Source organism: Herpailurus yagouaroundi, unplaced genomic scaffold (genome assembly GCF_014898765.1).
Source record: "Herpailurus yagouaroundi ecotype Mexico unplaced genomic scaffold, PumYag 77, whole genome shotgun sequence".
Taxonomy (NCBI): domain Eukaryota; kingdom Metazoa; phylum Chordata; class Mammalia; order Carnivora; family Felidae; genus Herpailurus; species Herpailurus yagouaroundi.
In genome coordinates this window covers 23,221,218-23,238,563 of record NW_024412388.1, presented here as the reverse complement: position 1 = coordinate 23,238,563, position 17,346 = coordinate 23,221,218, and the positions used below count along the sequence as shown (strand labels likewise).

At 59.2% G+C, this 17,346-nt stretch overlaps 2 protein-coding genes across 2 annotated transcripts in view; both read left to right on the top strand.

Annotated features, from left to right (window-relative positions):
- Positions 1 to 4,005, top strand: part of LAPTM5 (lysosomal protein transmembrane 5) — a 27,998-nt gene extending 23,993 nt beyond the window's left edge. Inside the window, exons 3-4 of the mRNA XM_040455729.1 lie at positions 1,085 to 1,338; positions 2,636 to 4,005. Coding sequence (XP_040311663.1) covers positions 1,085 to 1,338; positions 2,636 to 2,725 — 344 coding nt within the window. The 3' untranslated portion in view covers positions 2,726 to 4,005. The remainder of the gene's footprint in view (positions 1 to 1,084; positions 1,339 to 2,635) is intronic.
- A 10,528-nt stretch (positions 4,006 to 14,533) lies between these two features.
- MATN1 (matrilin 1) overlaps positions 14,534 to 17,346 on the top strand; it is a 12,784-nt gene continuing 9,971 nt past the window's right edge. The window contains exons 1-2 of the mRNA XM_040471536.1: positions 14,534 to 14,655; positions 16,158 to 16,504. Coding sequence (XP_040327470.1) covers positions 14,562 to 14,655; positions 16,158 to 16,504 — 441 coding nt within the window. The 5' untranslated portion in view covers positions 14,534 to 14,561. The remainder of the gene's footprint in view (positions 14,656 to 16,157; positions 16,505 to 17,346) is intronic.

Genomic DNA, 17,346 nt, shown 5'->3' with positions numbered 1-17,346 from the left:
GCTCAACCGACTGCGCCACCCAGGCGCCCCGAGAAATTGAAGAAGGGGCTTTAGAGAGGGTTCTTTTCTGACTGTGACAAGATGAGCAGAAAGGAGGCAGTCAACTCACCACCCACCACCGCCCGGGGACCACATCCGGATATCCGGGTGCATTTCCTTCCCGTCTTTCTGTGTGGGTGGCTGTCACCGGACGTCACTGTCTCCTTCAGTTGGAGGCCCCGAGCAATCTTTGGGGTCACCTAATGCCAGCCTGGAAATGGGACTTCACTCCTTCGAACCTTCCCTCTAAGGGAGAACCCAGCACAAGGGCTTTAGAGAGGTGCAGTGAGAACTTTCCGGAAGTCTTGGGGGAACCAGCGCGGGGGTTGACGTCATACATCAAGGCCACCACACAGCCCTGTCCCCCCCCCCATCTCCCCTCCTCTTCTTTACCCCCTTGGGTGGGAGCTCTCTCTGCGTCTCGCACGCTGCCTCACTGGCCACCTTCCACCTGCTTGGTTTCCCCAGGCCCCTCCTACTTTGTTCTTTTATAATTCATTTTATTTATTCCTGCGACCTCTAAGTCCTCATCGTGGGGTTCCGTAAAACAAGAGAGCTTCCTGAGACGGGACCCACTCTCCTTCCTTGGGGGGTGGTTTAGGGGCAGAGAGAGACCTATTGGCTATTGTTTCTTGAACAGGCCCTTGGGGGCTTCACTCCCCACCTTGGAAAATCCGCCCCCCCTTCTTACATCAACTGCTAAGAGAAAACAGTTGCTGACGTCATCTGCCAGATGTATACATCTGTAGATATAGTTTTTTCTGCCTTTATAAACGCAGGATGCTGTTTTGTAATCTGCTTTAATGAATGACATATCCTAAGCACTTTGGGAGAAAAGATTTCCCACCACGGGCTCTGTCTCAAGAAGGACGGGGTCGTCTCAGGAGGTGGGGTGTTTCCCAGCTCGGGGGGTGGAGAAGAATGATTTGTAGGACCATTGCCAGGGAGGCTGGAGGGGGACCCAGAAGCCCCCAGAAGACTCCTTCTGCGCTAGGTCTGTGGGGGCAGTGAAAAGTGTGTGGAACGCTTGGGGCTGGCCGGTGAGGCACCCCTCAACCGGAACAAGGGCGTGAGCAGCAGTGGCCGGTTGCTACCTTCTGGGCTGAGCTGGGGCTCCCCGGGGAGTGCCCAGCATCTGTCCCAGGCGTGCTGGGTCAGCGAGACGAAGGGCCGGCAAAGCGTAGCCTGACCCGGGCCTTTTTCCAGGTCTACATGTTCAAGTGCGTGTGGAGATGCTACAAGTTCATGAAGTACATGAACTCAGCCGAGGAGAGGAGCGGCTCCAAGATGCTCCAGAAGGTGAGCCTGGTGGGGGTGGGGGTGGGGGTGGGGGTCAGGTCCCAGCCCTGCCATACCTTGTGTCATTTGGGGCAAGCCTCTCTCCCTCCCTGGGGTTCAGTTTCTCCACTGTGAGATGATTAGACCAGAAGAAATGGGAAGATCTCTTTTGGCCCTGATAGTCTAGGATGTTACTCATTCATGCATGCATTCAATATTTTCTGCCTCTTACTCTTTGGTGGCCTTATATCCAACCCTGGGGGTGCAGAGAGGACTTAAGATGCCACCCTGTGCTGGGGGAGTGCATAGCCCAGAGTGAATCCAGGTTCAGAGATCTGATTGCAACTCAGGGCGTAGCGTTGGGGGGGGGAAATGGGAGCATAGAGGAGGTACCTGGTCTCATCTGGGGTATCAGGGAAGACTTCCTGGAAGAGGTGACACTTGACCAAGTCTTAGACTGTCAGTTGATGCAAGTTAGCTGGGAAAGGGGAAGGGGCCTTCTAGGCAGAGGGCTGAGGCGGTCTTAGAAGCAGCTGATTGGAGATGTGACGGGCAGAGTGCAGCTGGTTTAAACGTCTGGTGCCACTTTCCTCCTCTGTAAAACGGGGGTTGTATTAGCCAAGAGTCTGTTGGTCGCCAATGGCAGAAATCAACTCGGTCTGACTCAAGTGATAACAGGGAATTTATTGGCTCCCAGGACTTGAGCGTCCAGTGTAAGCCTGGCTCAGGCTGGCTGAGTTGTGACATCTGGTGAGATCTCATTCTCTCCGTCTCTGGACTGTCCTCTCCTCAGTGTTGGGTAGCCCTGTCCTTGTGGTGGCAAAATGGCTGCCCAAATCCCTAGGTTGACATCCCACCCTCTCAGCAACCCCAGCAGAAAGTCCCAGGAGCACACCTGAAGGACCAGCTTGGGTCGCAAGCCTATCCCCAAACCAATGATGCTAGCCAGGGGGGAGGAGATTCTACTTTGTGTGGCCGCACCCAGGGCACATGTCCTTGGATCTGAGGGGTGGGACCAACTCTTCTGAAAGCATGTGGACCGAGAATGTTTTCCCAGGGAATATGGTGCATGGTTATCAAAACAAGGGGGTTTGAAGCTGAACAGGCAGAGGCCAGTCTGTCCCCTACAGGGATAGACACTGCCCCTGTCTCGTGCATGCAGTGTCAAGCATAGTAATTATCCAAGGTCCTGGGTGGGCAAGGTGCTGGTCACCGTCATCCATTCTGCCAGAGGTGGGGGTTGGAGCCCCTTGACTCCAGGTTGGCATCCTGGTTCCTTCCGGCCAATCGTCAGCCCTTATCTCTCTGTCGCTCCCAGGCGGTCCTGCCGTCCTATGAGGAAGCCGTGTCTCTGCCATACAAGACCCCGGACGGGGACCCCGCACCACCCCCCTACTCGGAGGTGTGACGCCCGCCAGGCCCAGCCCTGGTGCTGGGAGGGGCGGAGCTGTCTCGCAAGCCGCTTCTTCGCTTTGGTGGCCCCTGCGGCCCCGGGGTGAGCCGCCCGGCTGACTTCAGGACAAACCGGCTTGTGTCCCCCTCGCTGGCCTGCTTGTCCCGTGGGGCCTGGGAGATGCTCACGACTGGGTCAACGCTGTCGGCGGAGTGGCTCCCGGAGTCCCTCAGAAGTTCAGTCCAACGAACCTCGGCTCGTTTCCAGCTTCAGCACTTGTCTCACCTGTTCGTCATTCTAAGTTCGGGGGGTTTGGTTAAACAACTTGCAACTTGACCGCTTCACCACGTGGCTGCCAAATCAAACTACGCCTCCCCGTGCAGGGAGGTGGTTTGTCCAGACGGCAACAGCCATCGCGTTGGCTTTCAGGCCGTTGTCCGTTCACACAACAAACGATGCCGCCCAGTCATCGCCTCTTGGTCCGCCCCCCCCCCCGCCCCCCGCCCCCTCCACCAAGCACAGCCGTCCGATTTCTTCAGACGGCTTGTTTCAACAATTACGGTCCGCCGCCCATCAGTCAGTTTTAAACTAGGGACAGCATTCAACAATAACAATGACAAAAATCAAATTAGCCCCCAAACTATGCCATGCAATCGCCCCCGGCAACTGGTCGCCCACGCTGGTCCCTTGGGCGCCTCTGGGCGGCTGAGCGATTGTTAGCGCAAATGAACATTCAGGCACTTGCCAGACGTCACCCAGCAGCTACTTCCAGGAAATAACGGTTGTCTCGTCACGGAACCGCCCCGACGCACGGTGGTTTTGCCGGAGAGTTGTCGTCACCAGCAGCTGGCCGCACGTGGTCACTATAGTCACGCAGCGACTGCCAGTCCATTCTGCAGGCTGGCCCGTCCGTCACCAGTCCCGGCCCAGTGCTTGTGCTTAAGCAGAAATTTAGCCCCGACGCCAGGCGGGTCCGTTGGCTGGACTGAATCCGCAGGTTAGGCAGGCAGACTCTTTGTGGGCCCAGACCCTGCCACGGGCGCTCGTGTTGGTGATGGCAGAAGGGAAGGTTTTGGTCCCAACACCCCCTCTTTTTCCTGTTTCCGGGGTTCCTGAGGACGCTGACCCCAAGGCGGAGACAGGGCCATGGAGGCACGTTCTCTGGGGTCTGAGAGGGGGATACAGAGGCAGAGGGCTGTGCAAGAGGTTCCCTGCCAGCAGCCCCTTGGATAATTGCTTTGTGTGTGACGGGGAAGAAATTTCAATAAAGCAGCATCACGCTTCTCTTTGGCTGACCTGATTCTTTTTTTTTTTTTTTAATGTTTATTTATTTTTGAGAGAGAGAGAGGGAGAGCGAGACAGCACAAGCGGGGGAGGGAGAGAGAGAGAGAGAGAGAGAGAGAGAGAGGGAGAGACAGACGGGGGATCCGAAGCAGGCTCCGTGCTGATAGCAGCGAGCCCTGCGTGGGGCTCGAACTCATGAACCGTGAGATCGTGACCTGAGCCGAGGTCCAACGCTCAACCGACTGAGCCACCCAGGTCCCCCTGATGTGATTCGTTAAGATGTATAGGCAAGGGCTGGGAGTGCTTGACCCCGCACTGTTTCTGATCACAAGTCATGGACCGCATAAGTACCCTGATGTCTCCCCAGGTAAGGTGTTGAACTCCACTCACCTGGAGAGTGCCTACTTGGAGTCAGATCCTGTGCTGAGAACCGGGGGTGACCGCAATGGGTCGGACTTGCCTCCAGTGACCCACAGTCTGGGGTGGGGGAAGACAGATCCATGATGATTATAATAGCCCACGGCCAACACCACGATGGGGGGAGTCCCAGAGACCCCTACAGTCAGCGAAGGCTTCTTGGAGGACCTCTCGCCCAGCGGGATTGGAAAGGCGGGCAGGCAGCAGTAAACAAAGAAGGGAAGGATGTGGAGGGCCCCCGCAGAGGTGGGGAGGGGAGGGGTGGGTGGGCTGGCGTGGCTGCACGTGGGGATGGGGGGCCTGGCCAGGTCGTGGGCCTGGATCGTGAAGACCCTTGGCAGTCGTTAGGGTCCTTTGGCCGCAAGCCCACCCTGGCTCGCTTTAGCCAAGAAGGGCATTTGCAGGAAGGACATGGTCTCAAGGAACAGAAACCTTAGCGAACCAACTTAAGAAAAGAAAAGAAAAAAAAAAAAGGTGGTTGTGATATTTCTTGGTTCACATAAACGACAAGTGCAGCGATTTCTGGCTTCGGGCATGGTCGGACCTAGGAATCAAATTTTTCAATGATCTCTCTGTCTCTCTCTCTCTCTACCTCTGGCCTTTATCCTCTGAGGCTGAGCTGCGGAGGGCCTGCCTGAGAGTGAAGTCAACAGAGAGCCTGGGGCAGCCCGAGTTGGGCTTGGTCACCGTTGCTGATGGAGCCTTGAATGTTGCACAAGGAGCGGGGGCTGATACCGGGACGAGGGAGTCCCTGGAGGGTTTGGACAGGGGTGGTGCAGGGTCGGGTTTGGGCTCTAGGAAGGATGAGAGCAGGTGCAGGGAGCCACAAGAAGGAATGGAGGTCCAGAGACATCCGGTGGCTTTCTCGAGGCCACAAAGCAGCCAAAGATTGGACCACGCGCCTTTGTTCTCTACTACGCTGGGGGCTATGAAGAAGGTCTGAGGCCCCAGCATGTGTGAGCTCTTGCTTCTCGAGACGATCCCTGTAAAGGAGCTTCCCAGAAACCCCCATCAAATGAGCCCTGGGGACAGAGTTCTCCGGGGGAAGGGGATTGGTCTTGTCTCCAGCCTTGTATCCTCACCAAGAGGACACCAAGAGGGGGCCGTGGCCGTGTGTCCGGAGGACCGGCTGAAGCGACACCTTCCTGCCTCCCATCCCTCCTGGCCTGAAGCCAAGAAGCAGGCTGAGCTGTATGGTGGGATTGTGCCCTGTGGCCAGGCGGCCGAGAGGAGGCTGGCCCGAGACACAGGAAATAGCTGGGTTTGGGGAAGTCGAGTGGCCTGGCCAAGCCAAGCCAGTGCACCATCCACTGGGCAGCGCTCACTACGGCCCTATCAATGGCCCGTTTGAGGCTCACACAGGGGTCCTTTGACAGGGCTGAGTTGGGACCCACTGCGGGGGCCTGTTTGAGCTGGATGCCCGGAAGGGAGCCAGCCCCAGGAAAGAGCGGGCTGCGTGCAGGCTGGGCAGGTGAGGACCGCCCGCACAGGCTGTCTCTCAGAGGGAAGGAGAGTCGGCAAAATCAGATCCGGGTCCCCGAGCAGGAACTTCGGTGTCTCAGGACTGCGTGGGTAGCGGGCACGTTCCCCTGTAATTGAGTGGAGTTCAGGGTCGTATCTGCGACTCTCCCACGGGCCCCGGGCGGCAGGTGTCATGTGGTGATTAGTCCTGAGGCTCGGAGCAGGCAGATCACTTGCCCAAAGTTATGATCGGGTGGAGGGCAGGGCTGGGGTTGCACTCCGACGGGCCTGGCCGGAGTCTGAGCTCATCTCTCTGGTCCTTTCTAGCTTATCTTGTCTGCCCGACAAGGTGAGAGGATCAGGGGCATGATTTTAGAGGCCGGGACAGCCCTTGAAGGTAGGGGTTGACATGCAATCACTGTTGTGCACCTGGCACTCGGGACAGGCCTGGCTCAGGGCGCCGCTTGTGGTGGGGGATGGGGGTCCACTGTGGGCGCAGGGCCCAGACCCAGGCTGCCTCAGCCGTGGTCCAGGGGAGGCAGGCTTTGGCATGCACTCAGGCGGTGGCCACGGGGCTGGGTAGATTCAAGACGCATTTTGGGAGGCAGGACCCCCAGGGCTTGGATGTAGAGGAAGAGAGAAGGTCAAGGCTGGTGCCCATGTCTGGAGAGCATTTGAGATGGTGGGGCCCGGCTTTGAGCTGAGGACACGGGATGGGGACCAGAAGAAGGTGCTTTGAGCTTCGTTTGCATTTAGGCTCCCTTGGGGACACAGTGGGGGACATAATGCTGACCTGTGGCCACGCTGGATGTGCCCTCAGATAGAAGCTTCCCACCCTGTCTGCCTGCTTGTAGGGCGTGTGACCAAGGCAGCATGTGCGAGGCCTGATGGGCACACGAGAGGCCTCACCTGCGGCGGTGTGTCCCGAAGGGGCCACGGCCAGGACAGGCACCAGCTGCGCCCCATCGGCCCCGGGGCGTCGGGGTGATCACACCCACTTTGCAGACGGGGAAACCTCGCCCTGTGCTGACAGGGCAAGTTCCCCACTTTGAGGGGTCCCTTCAGACTTTTGGGGAGCTCAGATTCATGGCCACTCAGGCACCCTGGGAATGCCCCCAGGTTGCCATGAAAAGTGTCAGGAAGAGCAGTTGCCAGGCTAAAGGAAGGGGATGAGCCACCCGTGGGCCAGCCTTGGGTGCTTCTGAGTGGCACCCACGGCCCCGTGGGGGTAAGGAGCAGCTACTCTGGATGTGCGCCCGCTACCTGCTGGATGGGCTCTCTGGGAGCCCGAGCTCACACTCTAGTCTCCTGGCACGCCGGGAGGAAGCCTGCCTAATTAGCCACCAAGAGCGTTCTGATAGGCAGCCGGCTTGGCAAAGAACAACCGGCACAAGGGAGCCAGGGCCCTAAATAAACAGAGTCCATCTGGTCAACCTCAGTGGCCCAGCTGGGCAGGCAGGATGCTGGCCTTGCAGCTTCGTCTGCTCTACGTGCCGGGGGGCCGACCCAGGCAGGGGGACAGCCTGGGCAAAGACCCGGACATGGGACCACATGTCCGTGTGGCCATGTGGCTCCAGCCCAGGAGTCTCACCTGCGATGCCTCACTACTTAACAATGGCATGATTACATTCAGCCTTGACCTTGACCAAGTTGCTGATTTTTGGGGGGGTGGGGTGGTGGGAAGGGGCAGAGAAAGAGAGAGAGAGAGAGAGAGAGAAAGAGAGAATCTCAAGCAGGCTCCCCGGTCAGTGAGGAACCCAACCCAGGGCTTGATCCGACGACCCTGGCATCATAACCTGAGCTAAAATCAAGAGTCGGATGCTCAACCGACTGAGCCACCCAGGCGCCCCTAAGTGGTTGAAATTTTACAGTTGGTGGAGCCGAGGTCCTAACAGAGGGCTTTGGGAAAAGCCAAAGGTTTTCTAAAACATTTCGAATGGGGCGATGGGAGGAAAGAAACAAAACACACCAGGAATCTTACTGGTCACCTTCCCGGCTCTTCTGTCCTGGGGAGGTGATGTCAGGCGTCTCTGGGGAGGGCGGAGAGGGAAGATTTAAATGTTTCCGGCATTGGGCATCCTTGGGAAGGCTGTAGGTGGACCACCTTGACCCTCAAATACTCCTCGTTGCCCGTAGGCACTGTGCGAGTAAGAACAGAACCAGATCTTCCATGAAGCTCCATGGTTGGGGGGGGGGGTGTGCTTTTCCCACCATCCTTCATCGTGGAAGGCACCACGGAGGGAAGGGCCTGGAGACCAAATTACGAGACTAACCACTGTGCTGTAGCTTGGATACGTTAGTTAGCACCTAGCCCCTCCCACACTGACCCTGGAACAACTTTCCGCAGGTTGAAGATGCTGTATTTCCTTGTCAATCTCTTGCCCTCCTCCCTCGTTCCCGCCCTCCTTCATTCCACGCACACATATACCACCGGAGGTAGGCAGAATTCGGAGATGGCCTCCGCTGACCTATGACCCTGGGGAGCTCTGTCTCCTTGAGCACGGCCAGAGCCTGCAAGACGGATGGGATAGTCACCCCTGTGAGTAGATTATGTTTCGTGGCACAGGAGACGCGAAGAAAGGGAGATTGGGTGAGCCTGCCCTAATCAGGTGACCCCTTAAAGGAGACTCAGCATGGGAGGGATTTGAAGCCTGCGTGGGCCTTGGAGGAGACCCCATGACAAGCTGCCGAGCGTGGCCGCTGGTTAACAGCCAGCCAGAGGGTGGGGGTCAGGGAGGGGGTTCGGTCTGACAGCCGCAAGGAACCCAATTCTGCCAACCACTGTGTAAGTTTGAAAGAGGGGCCTGAGCTCCCGAAGAACGAGGCCCAGCCAACATCCTGATTTCAGCCGTGTGAGGGGACACCCGGTGTCGTGGTGCCCAGACTTCTGACCTTGACCTGCAGGAGCTGTGAGGTAATACATTTGCAGTCTTTTAACCCACCACGCTTGCCCTACCTTGGTACACAGCAAGAGAAGAATGAAGGTATCGCTCTTTCCCAACCCGGAGGACGCTTTGCTTTTCCTCCTTCAACTTCAAAGTGGCAACAGAACCAACAGTCTTGAAGGGCTGAGGTCGCGGTCAGTGTAGACCCAGGGTTTTGACACAGAAGGATGGAACAGGGGAGCTGACGGCTGTTGGGACATCTTTTGTGGTCTTCCGGGGCCTCCCGAGGCTCTGTTTGGAGGCTGAGGGGCACGGGGCAGGGGCTGCGGGCAGCTTGAACAGAGGTGAGGGACTCTGGAAAATGGAGGAGAAGATACATGCTGCTCTGCCGGCTGGAGGGTTATCTGAAATTCAGAGCTCAAATCTCTAGGAGGGAGAGAGACAAATCGAAAAGCCGCACGAGCTGGCAGCGGGCTGGGTTTTCGCAAAGCCGTTGTAGGGAATGAGGTTGTTCTCATCAGGGAGCAATCGACGCAGCGGGGCCCTGACCGCGATCTTCAGGTCACTGAACTTGGTACACGGGAGACCTGCTTACTCCCGGAGCTGGATGGAACACTTCTGGAAGAAAGCAAACTCCCTGCCCGACAGGTGTTCTACCAGGGGCTGGACAGCAGCTTTCCGAGACAGGGAGAGAATTCACATTTCCCACGGGAGGCTGGACGAGACTGCGGTTTAGTTACAACGGAACTAGAGATACGGATTCACCAGGTCTGGGGTGGACCCTGGGAATCTGTAGTTTCCTTCTGAAAATCTTAACCAAACGCTGTAGAGGCCTGTTCTCCCCCTCACCCCCAGGAGGGCCCCCCAAACACATCCTCGTCTCGGTCTTCTACACCCGAAAAGGCTTTGCATTGCCTTTGTTTTCAAGTTCTCCCCAAAGCAGCTCCTGAGACAAGGACTTGGGTGGGTGCAGGTAGTTTACTTGGGGGGGGGGTGCCCCCAGGAAGCACGATGAGAGGGGAGGGGAGGCCAGGAGGGGGTGAAAGCCAGTAAAAGGTGCCCTGGTACACGGGCCACTTCTGCGGGCAGTTGGGGCGCAATCCTGCTGGAGACCCTCGGAGGAACCGCGAGAAGTACGTGTCAGAACCTTCCAGCAGGGAGTGGGGAAGCCATTTATCCGCAGCTCCTGTCCCTCACTGGTTGAGGGCCGCCCTGGGGAACGTGAAATCCCCAGGCTGCCCCGCTCCCCGTCCGTGTGCGTGGGAACTGCCCGTGGCTGTAGGTGAACCCCAAGGGCCTGAGGCGTCCCAGCTGGCTCTGCCGTGGCTTCCAGCGCTAGACCAAAGCCTCTCCTCCAAACGTTCATTCCTTCTGCCAGCCTGGCTGACAGTGGGAGCCGTCCCCCACGGAAAGGGGGGTGGGCTGGCCCGCTGGCCTTGAGAGGGCATCTGACTCCGGCGGGCTCTGTATTTTTGACAGCCTCTCCAGCCGGCTCTGATGGGTGGCCAGGGTGGACAGACCGCCCTGGATGACCTTCGAGTCTCCTTCAGAGCCCGAGAGTCAAGGCTTTATGTTTCCCCCCCAAGCAAAACGAGTCCCCGTTTACTGAGCACACACTCGGATAACGAATAACGCGCTCGTGCAAAAGGCAGGGGCCCTACCTTGGAAGCGTAAAACCCGACACGGCCCCTGCTGAAAGGGGACGAGACTGGAACGGCCTGGAAAAGGTGGCAAAAACCAGATCGTGAAGAGGCTTGAATACTCGCTTAAGCGTGACTTTTCCTTTAGAAGTGATAGAGGGCCAACGGAAGCCTTCTTTGCCCTTGGGGAGGGTGACCGAGTGTCACTGCCCACTAAACACCCACGTCCTGCCCCTGGGCGTCTAGGCAGAGGCCGGTGGTGTGCACTCCTTATCTGACACTCGCCGTCTCGCCCTCATTCCTGTGGCCAGAGACAGAGGACTTGGAAACGGTGGGATCGTCACATGAAGGTGGCTTTGGGAGGAGTCTGGGCTGGGGGGACACCTGTCTAGCGCCGGACCGTGTCACGAGAGAGAAACACACCCTCGTGTTAAGCCACTGCCACTTGAGGCTTCATTTGTCAGTCTGCTTACCCTAGCTAATACGAGAAGGCAACACGAAAACGAAAAAGTAAAAAATAAACTCGCATGCGGTGTTCACGCATGCCGTTCCCAGCCACCCTGTGACGCCGGCGCGGAGGTCCCAGCTTGGCAGGCGTGACCCGGAAGAGCGGAAAAGTGAAGGGATTCACCTGAAGTCGGCGCAGCTGGTGGGTGAAGGAACCGGGGCTCACACCCGGCTGGGTGTGATTCTGGTGTTTTGCACTTCGAGGCCCGGCGGAACCCGAGGTAACTTCTGGCCACGCGCGGATGCAGGGGCTGAATTTAATTAGCTTCGAATTTATTTGAAGGTGTACCGGAACACCTTCGCCAGCTGGGCCTCGAGCCGGGGATTTCACGGCTGTGATGTGTTCGGAGGGGGAGAACGTTGCTCACAAAGTGAGTTGGCTGGTTTGGAGTTCAGGAGGCAGAGTAAATAAACAAGAGTAAAGGTACGCGTGGGCCCGGCCAAACTGTGATGTTTGGGATGGTTGGGGGGGGGGGGATGGTGGTGAAGGACCAGGATTTGCTCTTTAGGAAAAGAACGGAGTCTTGGGTCCTCGGAAGGGGAGTCCTGTGCCCTTCGTGCACAGCCGCGCCTGCCGGGGGCCTCTCGCTTGATCGCAAACGCTTCCTTGGATAAAACACTAGAGGCTTTAAGTTTCTGGAAACCCGAGGTATGTGTGAAAACAAGGAGAGGGAACAGTGAGAGCCCTTCACGGCTGCCTGTCTGACTCGCGAGCGTTTTTTTCCCCTCTGGCTCGTACCGGACACGCCGTTCCCGGTTTTCGTTCCTGGGGGACAAAAGGCTTCACATCCCGAAAACACAAATATTTATCTTCTTTCCTCGGCGTATGTGCTGAACTTCCTCCCCCAAAGCCCTTGCTCCCGCCGTGGCATGTGAAAGCCGCCCCCTTTTGGGGGGACCCTATCTCTGCTCCTGGAGACTTACCTGTGGCGCGTTTCTGTGGCCCTGCTAATGAGCGGAGGGGTGACACAGAAAAGGTGCCTGTGTTCCTCCGAGGGGTCCACAGAACGGCCATTCAGACGTGCAGCTGAAAGAGCTGTTTCATGGGCCCAGCTGCCGCCCCGGCCAAGAGAGCTGTGTACCCTGAAGTCTGGCCACAGCCCCGTGCATCGGGGAGGGGACCCCGAGCCAGGAGGCTGCCGCTCACGTTTCCCTCGTGCACCTCCAGCAAGGTCACGGGCAGCACCCTGCGCCCCCCTCCCCCCCGCCCCACGGTCACCACCGCCGACCCCACTCCGACCCTCGTCGGTTCACAGGGAAATGGAGCCCGTTCGTCATCTGGGTCTTCTTTTAATTCATTTCTTCATTTGCTCACGGGATCCCTTGTTCCGGCCTCGTGCCGGGTCTTGCGGTTCAGCAGTGACTGTGACGCGCGAGCCCCCCCTCCCCCCCCCCCACCGCTCGGGGGGGGCTGGCGGCCAGGGGGGGGGGGGGGGGGAGCCGGCTGAGACCCAAACTGGGGAGGCGAGAAGCAGAGCGGTCACGATGCCCTGCAGTGTCTTTGCAGAAAAGGATCACACTTAACAGTGGGAGAGGGGAAAGGAACCGGCAGCCTCAGTGGGTGTTTGGGGCTGGGGAGGGCTACGGATGTCAGGAATAAATGAAATGTCAATGGGAAACGGCAAAGGGAAATGCTTTTGGCTTCCTTGTTCTCTAAAACTGGGGCATCAAGAGGCAAGAGGCCTGAGTTCCAGGCTGGGCTCCGTCCCTGAACCGGCTGTGTGGCTTCGGGCAAGTCACGGGCTCCTCCGGGCCTCAGTTGCCTCGTCTGACAAATGGGCTGATGCTCTTGGAGCTGCTCACCTCACGGGTCTGTCTGGAGAACAAGGAGACACGTAACAGAGTGTGACCGCCGTGACTGGTCAAGATTGTGCGAACATTGGGTGGGGCGCTTTTATTTTTTAGTTGTTTACAGTTTTTGTGTATTTATTTTGAGGGAGACGGAGAAAGTGAGAGCAGGGGAGGGGCCGAAAGAGAGAGAGGGGGAGAGAGAGAGAATCCCAAACGGGCAGAGCCCGATGTGGGGCTTGAACTCACGAACCCGTGAGATCATGACCTGAGCTGAAATCAAGAGTCAGATGCTCAACCCACTGGGCCACCCAGGCGCCCTGGTTGTGTCCCCTAAAAAAAAAGTCTTTACATTTCTTTCTGAGGTATAACTTACGAAGAGCGAGGCACACGGGTCTGAAATGTCGATGATCCCATCCTCGGGAAAGATGAGACGCCTTTGACCCTCGTCTCTACTGCTGTCTTCTCACTGCTTCCTCACGTGGTCCCAGTGAGGCAGGCAAGCCAAGAACTACCATTCCCACCGCATCACAAGCTGAGGCTCAGAGAGGTTAAGTTACCAGCTCTAGGTCACACAGCTGTTCAGTAACAGAATGTCAGTTGGCCAAGCCTATGCTCCTCCTACTCTAACCCGTCAACCACTCTCTGTGCCTGCCTCCTAGGGTGGCACCGCGAGTGGGACCTCTCTCTGCAGCGCCAGGGGCCATGCCTGGTTATATTCCTTTCGGTAGGAGCCTTTATTTTTGCCTTCTCAGTGCAGATCCCAGGCGGGGCCCGGATGCAGAGATGAATGAACCAATCAGACTCTCACCAGCTCGTGGGTGAGACACACAGTGTAGGGAAGCACGGGGAGGGGGTCCTAACCCTCGAGAGGAGTCGGGGAGAGGTGATGCCTCCGCCAGGCTACACCCAAGCAAGCGGGGGGGGGGGGGGGGGGGGGGAGGGGGGCGGCGCTGAGAGCGCCGGCCTGGGGCCCTATTCTGGTGATGATACCCCTCAGCGGTGCGACTTGAGACGAGTCACTTCGTCTCTCCACTTCCGGCTCTTCTGCAAAATCGGTGTCATGGTAGGCTTGTCGAGGGAATCCCGTGAGACACTTCCTCTGACCCCGCTCCCCTCATCCACCCTAGGAGGCAGGCACAGAGAGGGGAAGCAACCTGCCCACGGTCACACGGGTGGCAAGCCCCGGGGGCATCTGGCTTCAGGTCTGCGCTCGTAACCGTTCCCTCTCCCGGCCTTGCACACGCGTGTCGGTTTGAGCTACGATCTGGAAAGACTCTGTTAGGCAGAGAGGGGATGGGAGGGAAGGGCGTTCCGGGCGGATGACCCTGCCGGAGAGGCCCGGAGCGGAGCTCTGAGAAGCCAGTTGTCCCTGCAGAGCAGGGAGTGCGGGGAGAGGCAGGGCACAGCCCAGGCGGTGCAGGGGAAGCGTGCTGGAAGCAGGGGGCAGGTGAGAGGACGGGGGCGGGGGCTGAGGGTGCAGGGCAGGGCCCGGGCCTCAGGCTTCCCCGGGCTTGGAGGGGCGGCTTTGGGTCTGTGCAGGCTCCGGCCCCGTGGAGGAGCCGCCCTCCGCCCACCCGAGATTTCCTGAGTTCCCGCTGCCGTTCTAGTTCCTTCGGCAGGCAGGCAAAGGAGCCCTTGTGGTCGGAGGGGCCTCTTGAGCCCAGGCCAGGCGTCTCCCTCCCTCTCTGGGCACACACACCTCCATTCAGCCCCGGCCCCGCCCCCCAAAGGGGCTAGGGGCCCCGGGCAGCCGCCCCCACGCCAGTGGGGGGCCGCCTGGCTGGGAGGCTGGGCAGAGAGGTTGATAAGACCTGGACCCCAGCGGCCCCCACCACTGTGCCGGCTGCCGCCCTCGCTGTCAGAACCATGAGGGCCGTCTCGGGCACCAGCCTCGTGCTGTGTGGCCTCCTGCTGTGGCTCCAGGCCCCGTGCACGCTGGGCCTCGCCCCCCAGTCCAGAGGTGAGGGGGGTCCCTGTGAGCTGGGCCACACTGGCCGACAGCCTGGGGGGGCGGCTGGGCACTGAGATGAGCAGAGGTTAAATGGGATCCAGGGTGCGCTGGGGTCGGGGGGGCAGGGAGGCAGGGGTAGCCGGAGGCTGGCACAGGAGCAGACAGCAATGGTGACGTTCACGAGGGTCAGGACAGGGGTGACCCCCAGTCGGCTCTGTTGGGGGACGCGAGTGGGACCTCTCTCTGCGGCCTGAGAGCCTTCGCTGGGGCGTCTCAGCTCCCAGGCCGCCCTCAGGGACCATGCATGGTGCAAAGGCCAGTCTCCCCGAGGACAGAGGCTACACCGAGAGCCGGCTGACGTCTGGAGCCGCACCGAGCCTGGGGCCGCGCCCACGGCTCCGCTGAGTGCCGCTCTGGGGTGGCCAGGGCTCCATGCTCCCTTCTCCAGCCCTTCTAGCATGTCTCGGGGTGGGGTCCTACCTGCTGTTCCATCCCCAGAGCTTTAGCCCTGGGCACTGAATCCTGGAATGCCTAACTCGTCCTGCACAGGTGGGGAAACTGAGGCCGGACAAGGGAGGACCTGTCTGAGACCACATAGTGAGATAGCCCCAGAGCCTCCTGGCACCTGATCCTCTACTCTGGGGTGTGGCTAATTCCCTCACCCTCTCTGGGCCTCAGTTTACCCATCTGTAGCCTTAACTAGTGGGGACCAGGAAGAGTCTGCAAGGTCATTTCTAAGGTACCTCAAGGAACTCTGATACCTAGGGCGTTGTGGCTGGGGGGTTGGGACAGCCCAGCAGACCTTTCCTTTCTCGATCCTTCCTGCACCCTCACCGGGGAGCAGCTCTGCTCAGTTCTGGGGCGCAGAGGGAAGGGCCTTTGTACCGAGCCTTGCCCAGCTGCAGGCCCAGGCCCGTGACAGCATTAAACAGCGAGCCTTATTCTCCCCCCACGTCCCCCCGGACAAGGCCCCTAAAGGTGTAGTGAGCTGCTCAGGGCTGCAGAACAGCTAAGCCGGGATTCGAACCCTGATCTGCCTCGTTCCAGCCATGCTGCTGCCTCCTGGGGTGTCTGGGAAGACCCGCCTCTCTGGGGATAGGTCTCAGGAGCCCACCTGGTCAGGCTACCAAGATGGCCACGAGGAAACCCTGCCCTATCCCCTGCCCAGGGACACCAGCCAGAAGGTTCCGGGGCTGAGGGAAGCTGGGTCCACTTCGGTGACTGACTTTGATGCTGAGATGAAAAAGGCCAAGCTCATGGGCACTGTGCTGCCCATGCCACCTGCCCCCTCCCGCCCTGGGGCTGTGCCCGGGGCCAAGATCTGAGCCTCTGTCTTTCCCACGGGGCTGAGCGGTGGGGCCTTTGGCAAATGGCCTGCCGGGGCCGTCCACACGCTGACAGAAGGCTGGCCCAGGTTCAGTCTACACTGCCTAAGGCCTCGAGTCTCGGTCGAAGTAGCCCCTGACCTCAACCCCCTGCCCTCTGCCTCCCCCCATCCTGCCCCCTCGCAGGGCACCTCTGCCGGACCCGGCCCGCCGACCTGGTGTTTGTGGTGGACAGCTCGCGCAGCGTGAGGCCCGTGGAGTTCGAGAAGGTGAAGGTGTTCTTGTCCCAGGTCATCGAGTCGCTGGATGTGGGGCCCAACGCCACCCGGGTGGGCGTGGTCAACTACGCCAGCGCCGTGAAGCAGGAGTTCCCCCTGCGGGCCCACGGCTCCAAGGCCGCGCTGCTGCGGGCCGTTCGCGGCATCCGGCCGCTGTCCACGGGGACCATGACCGGTCTGGCCATCCAGTTCGCCATCACCAAAGCCTTCAGCGACGCCGAGGGGGGCCGTGCCAGGTCCCCCGACATCAGCAAGGTACGTGCCCGCCCCTCCCCGCCGGCGTCTTGTTGTGTGCTGAGAGCGTCACCTGCGTGATTCTCAGAGCACCTGATGGGCTGGCCTTCTTATGGTTGTGGATTAGACCCGCCTAAGCTAAGTGGCGGAGCTGAGATTGGAACCCGCTCTATCCACCGTCTGACCCCAGGACCCCGATCTGGCGAGCACTTGATTATCGCAGTTTCGCTGTCCCGCGAACTATGAGATCATGACCGGAGCCGAGATCAAGAGTCAGATGCTTAACCGACTGAGCCACCCAGGCACCCCAGCTTATTTTTTTATTCAAAGCCTTCGAGGGCAGGGGTCCAGAAAAATGACACGACGTGCCACAAGCTGACGTCAGGAAGGGCTCTGAGCAGGGTGTGTGGAGGGGCTGCACGGACCTGGTGCCCACGGCGTAATTTTCCAGGGCTCAGTCCGGGGCCTGTGAGGCCGGTCAGGTGTTCTCTCCTCCCACAGGCTCCCGCGCCTCCGTTTCAGAGCCCTCGATGGCCCCAAGGAGTCACCGCTTATCTGCCCAGGCCCCCAGCCCCAGGGGATGTACTTCTTATCCCCATGGAGCACACGCCTGACATATGAGTGCCGAGTGAATGCAGTCCTGCTTGGGGGCGGGGTCCTCATTTTTACAGATGAGGACACTGAGGCACGGGGCGGGGCGGGGCTTAAGCATCCTGCCCAGTTAATAAGAGGTAGGAATGTTTACAGACAACAGCGTGTAATCCCGGCCGTGACAGGCCTCAAAGAGCCGGTCTATGAGGCGGCCCGTTGGTCATACCTCGTGAGGGCCATTTACAAACCCTGACAGGAAGTTGACGGTCACG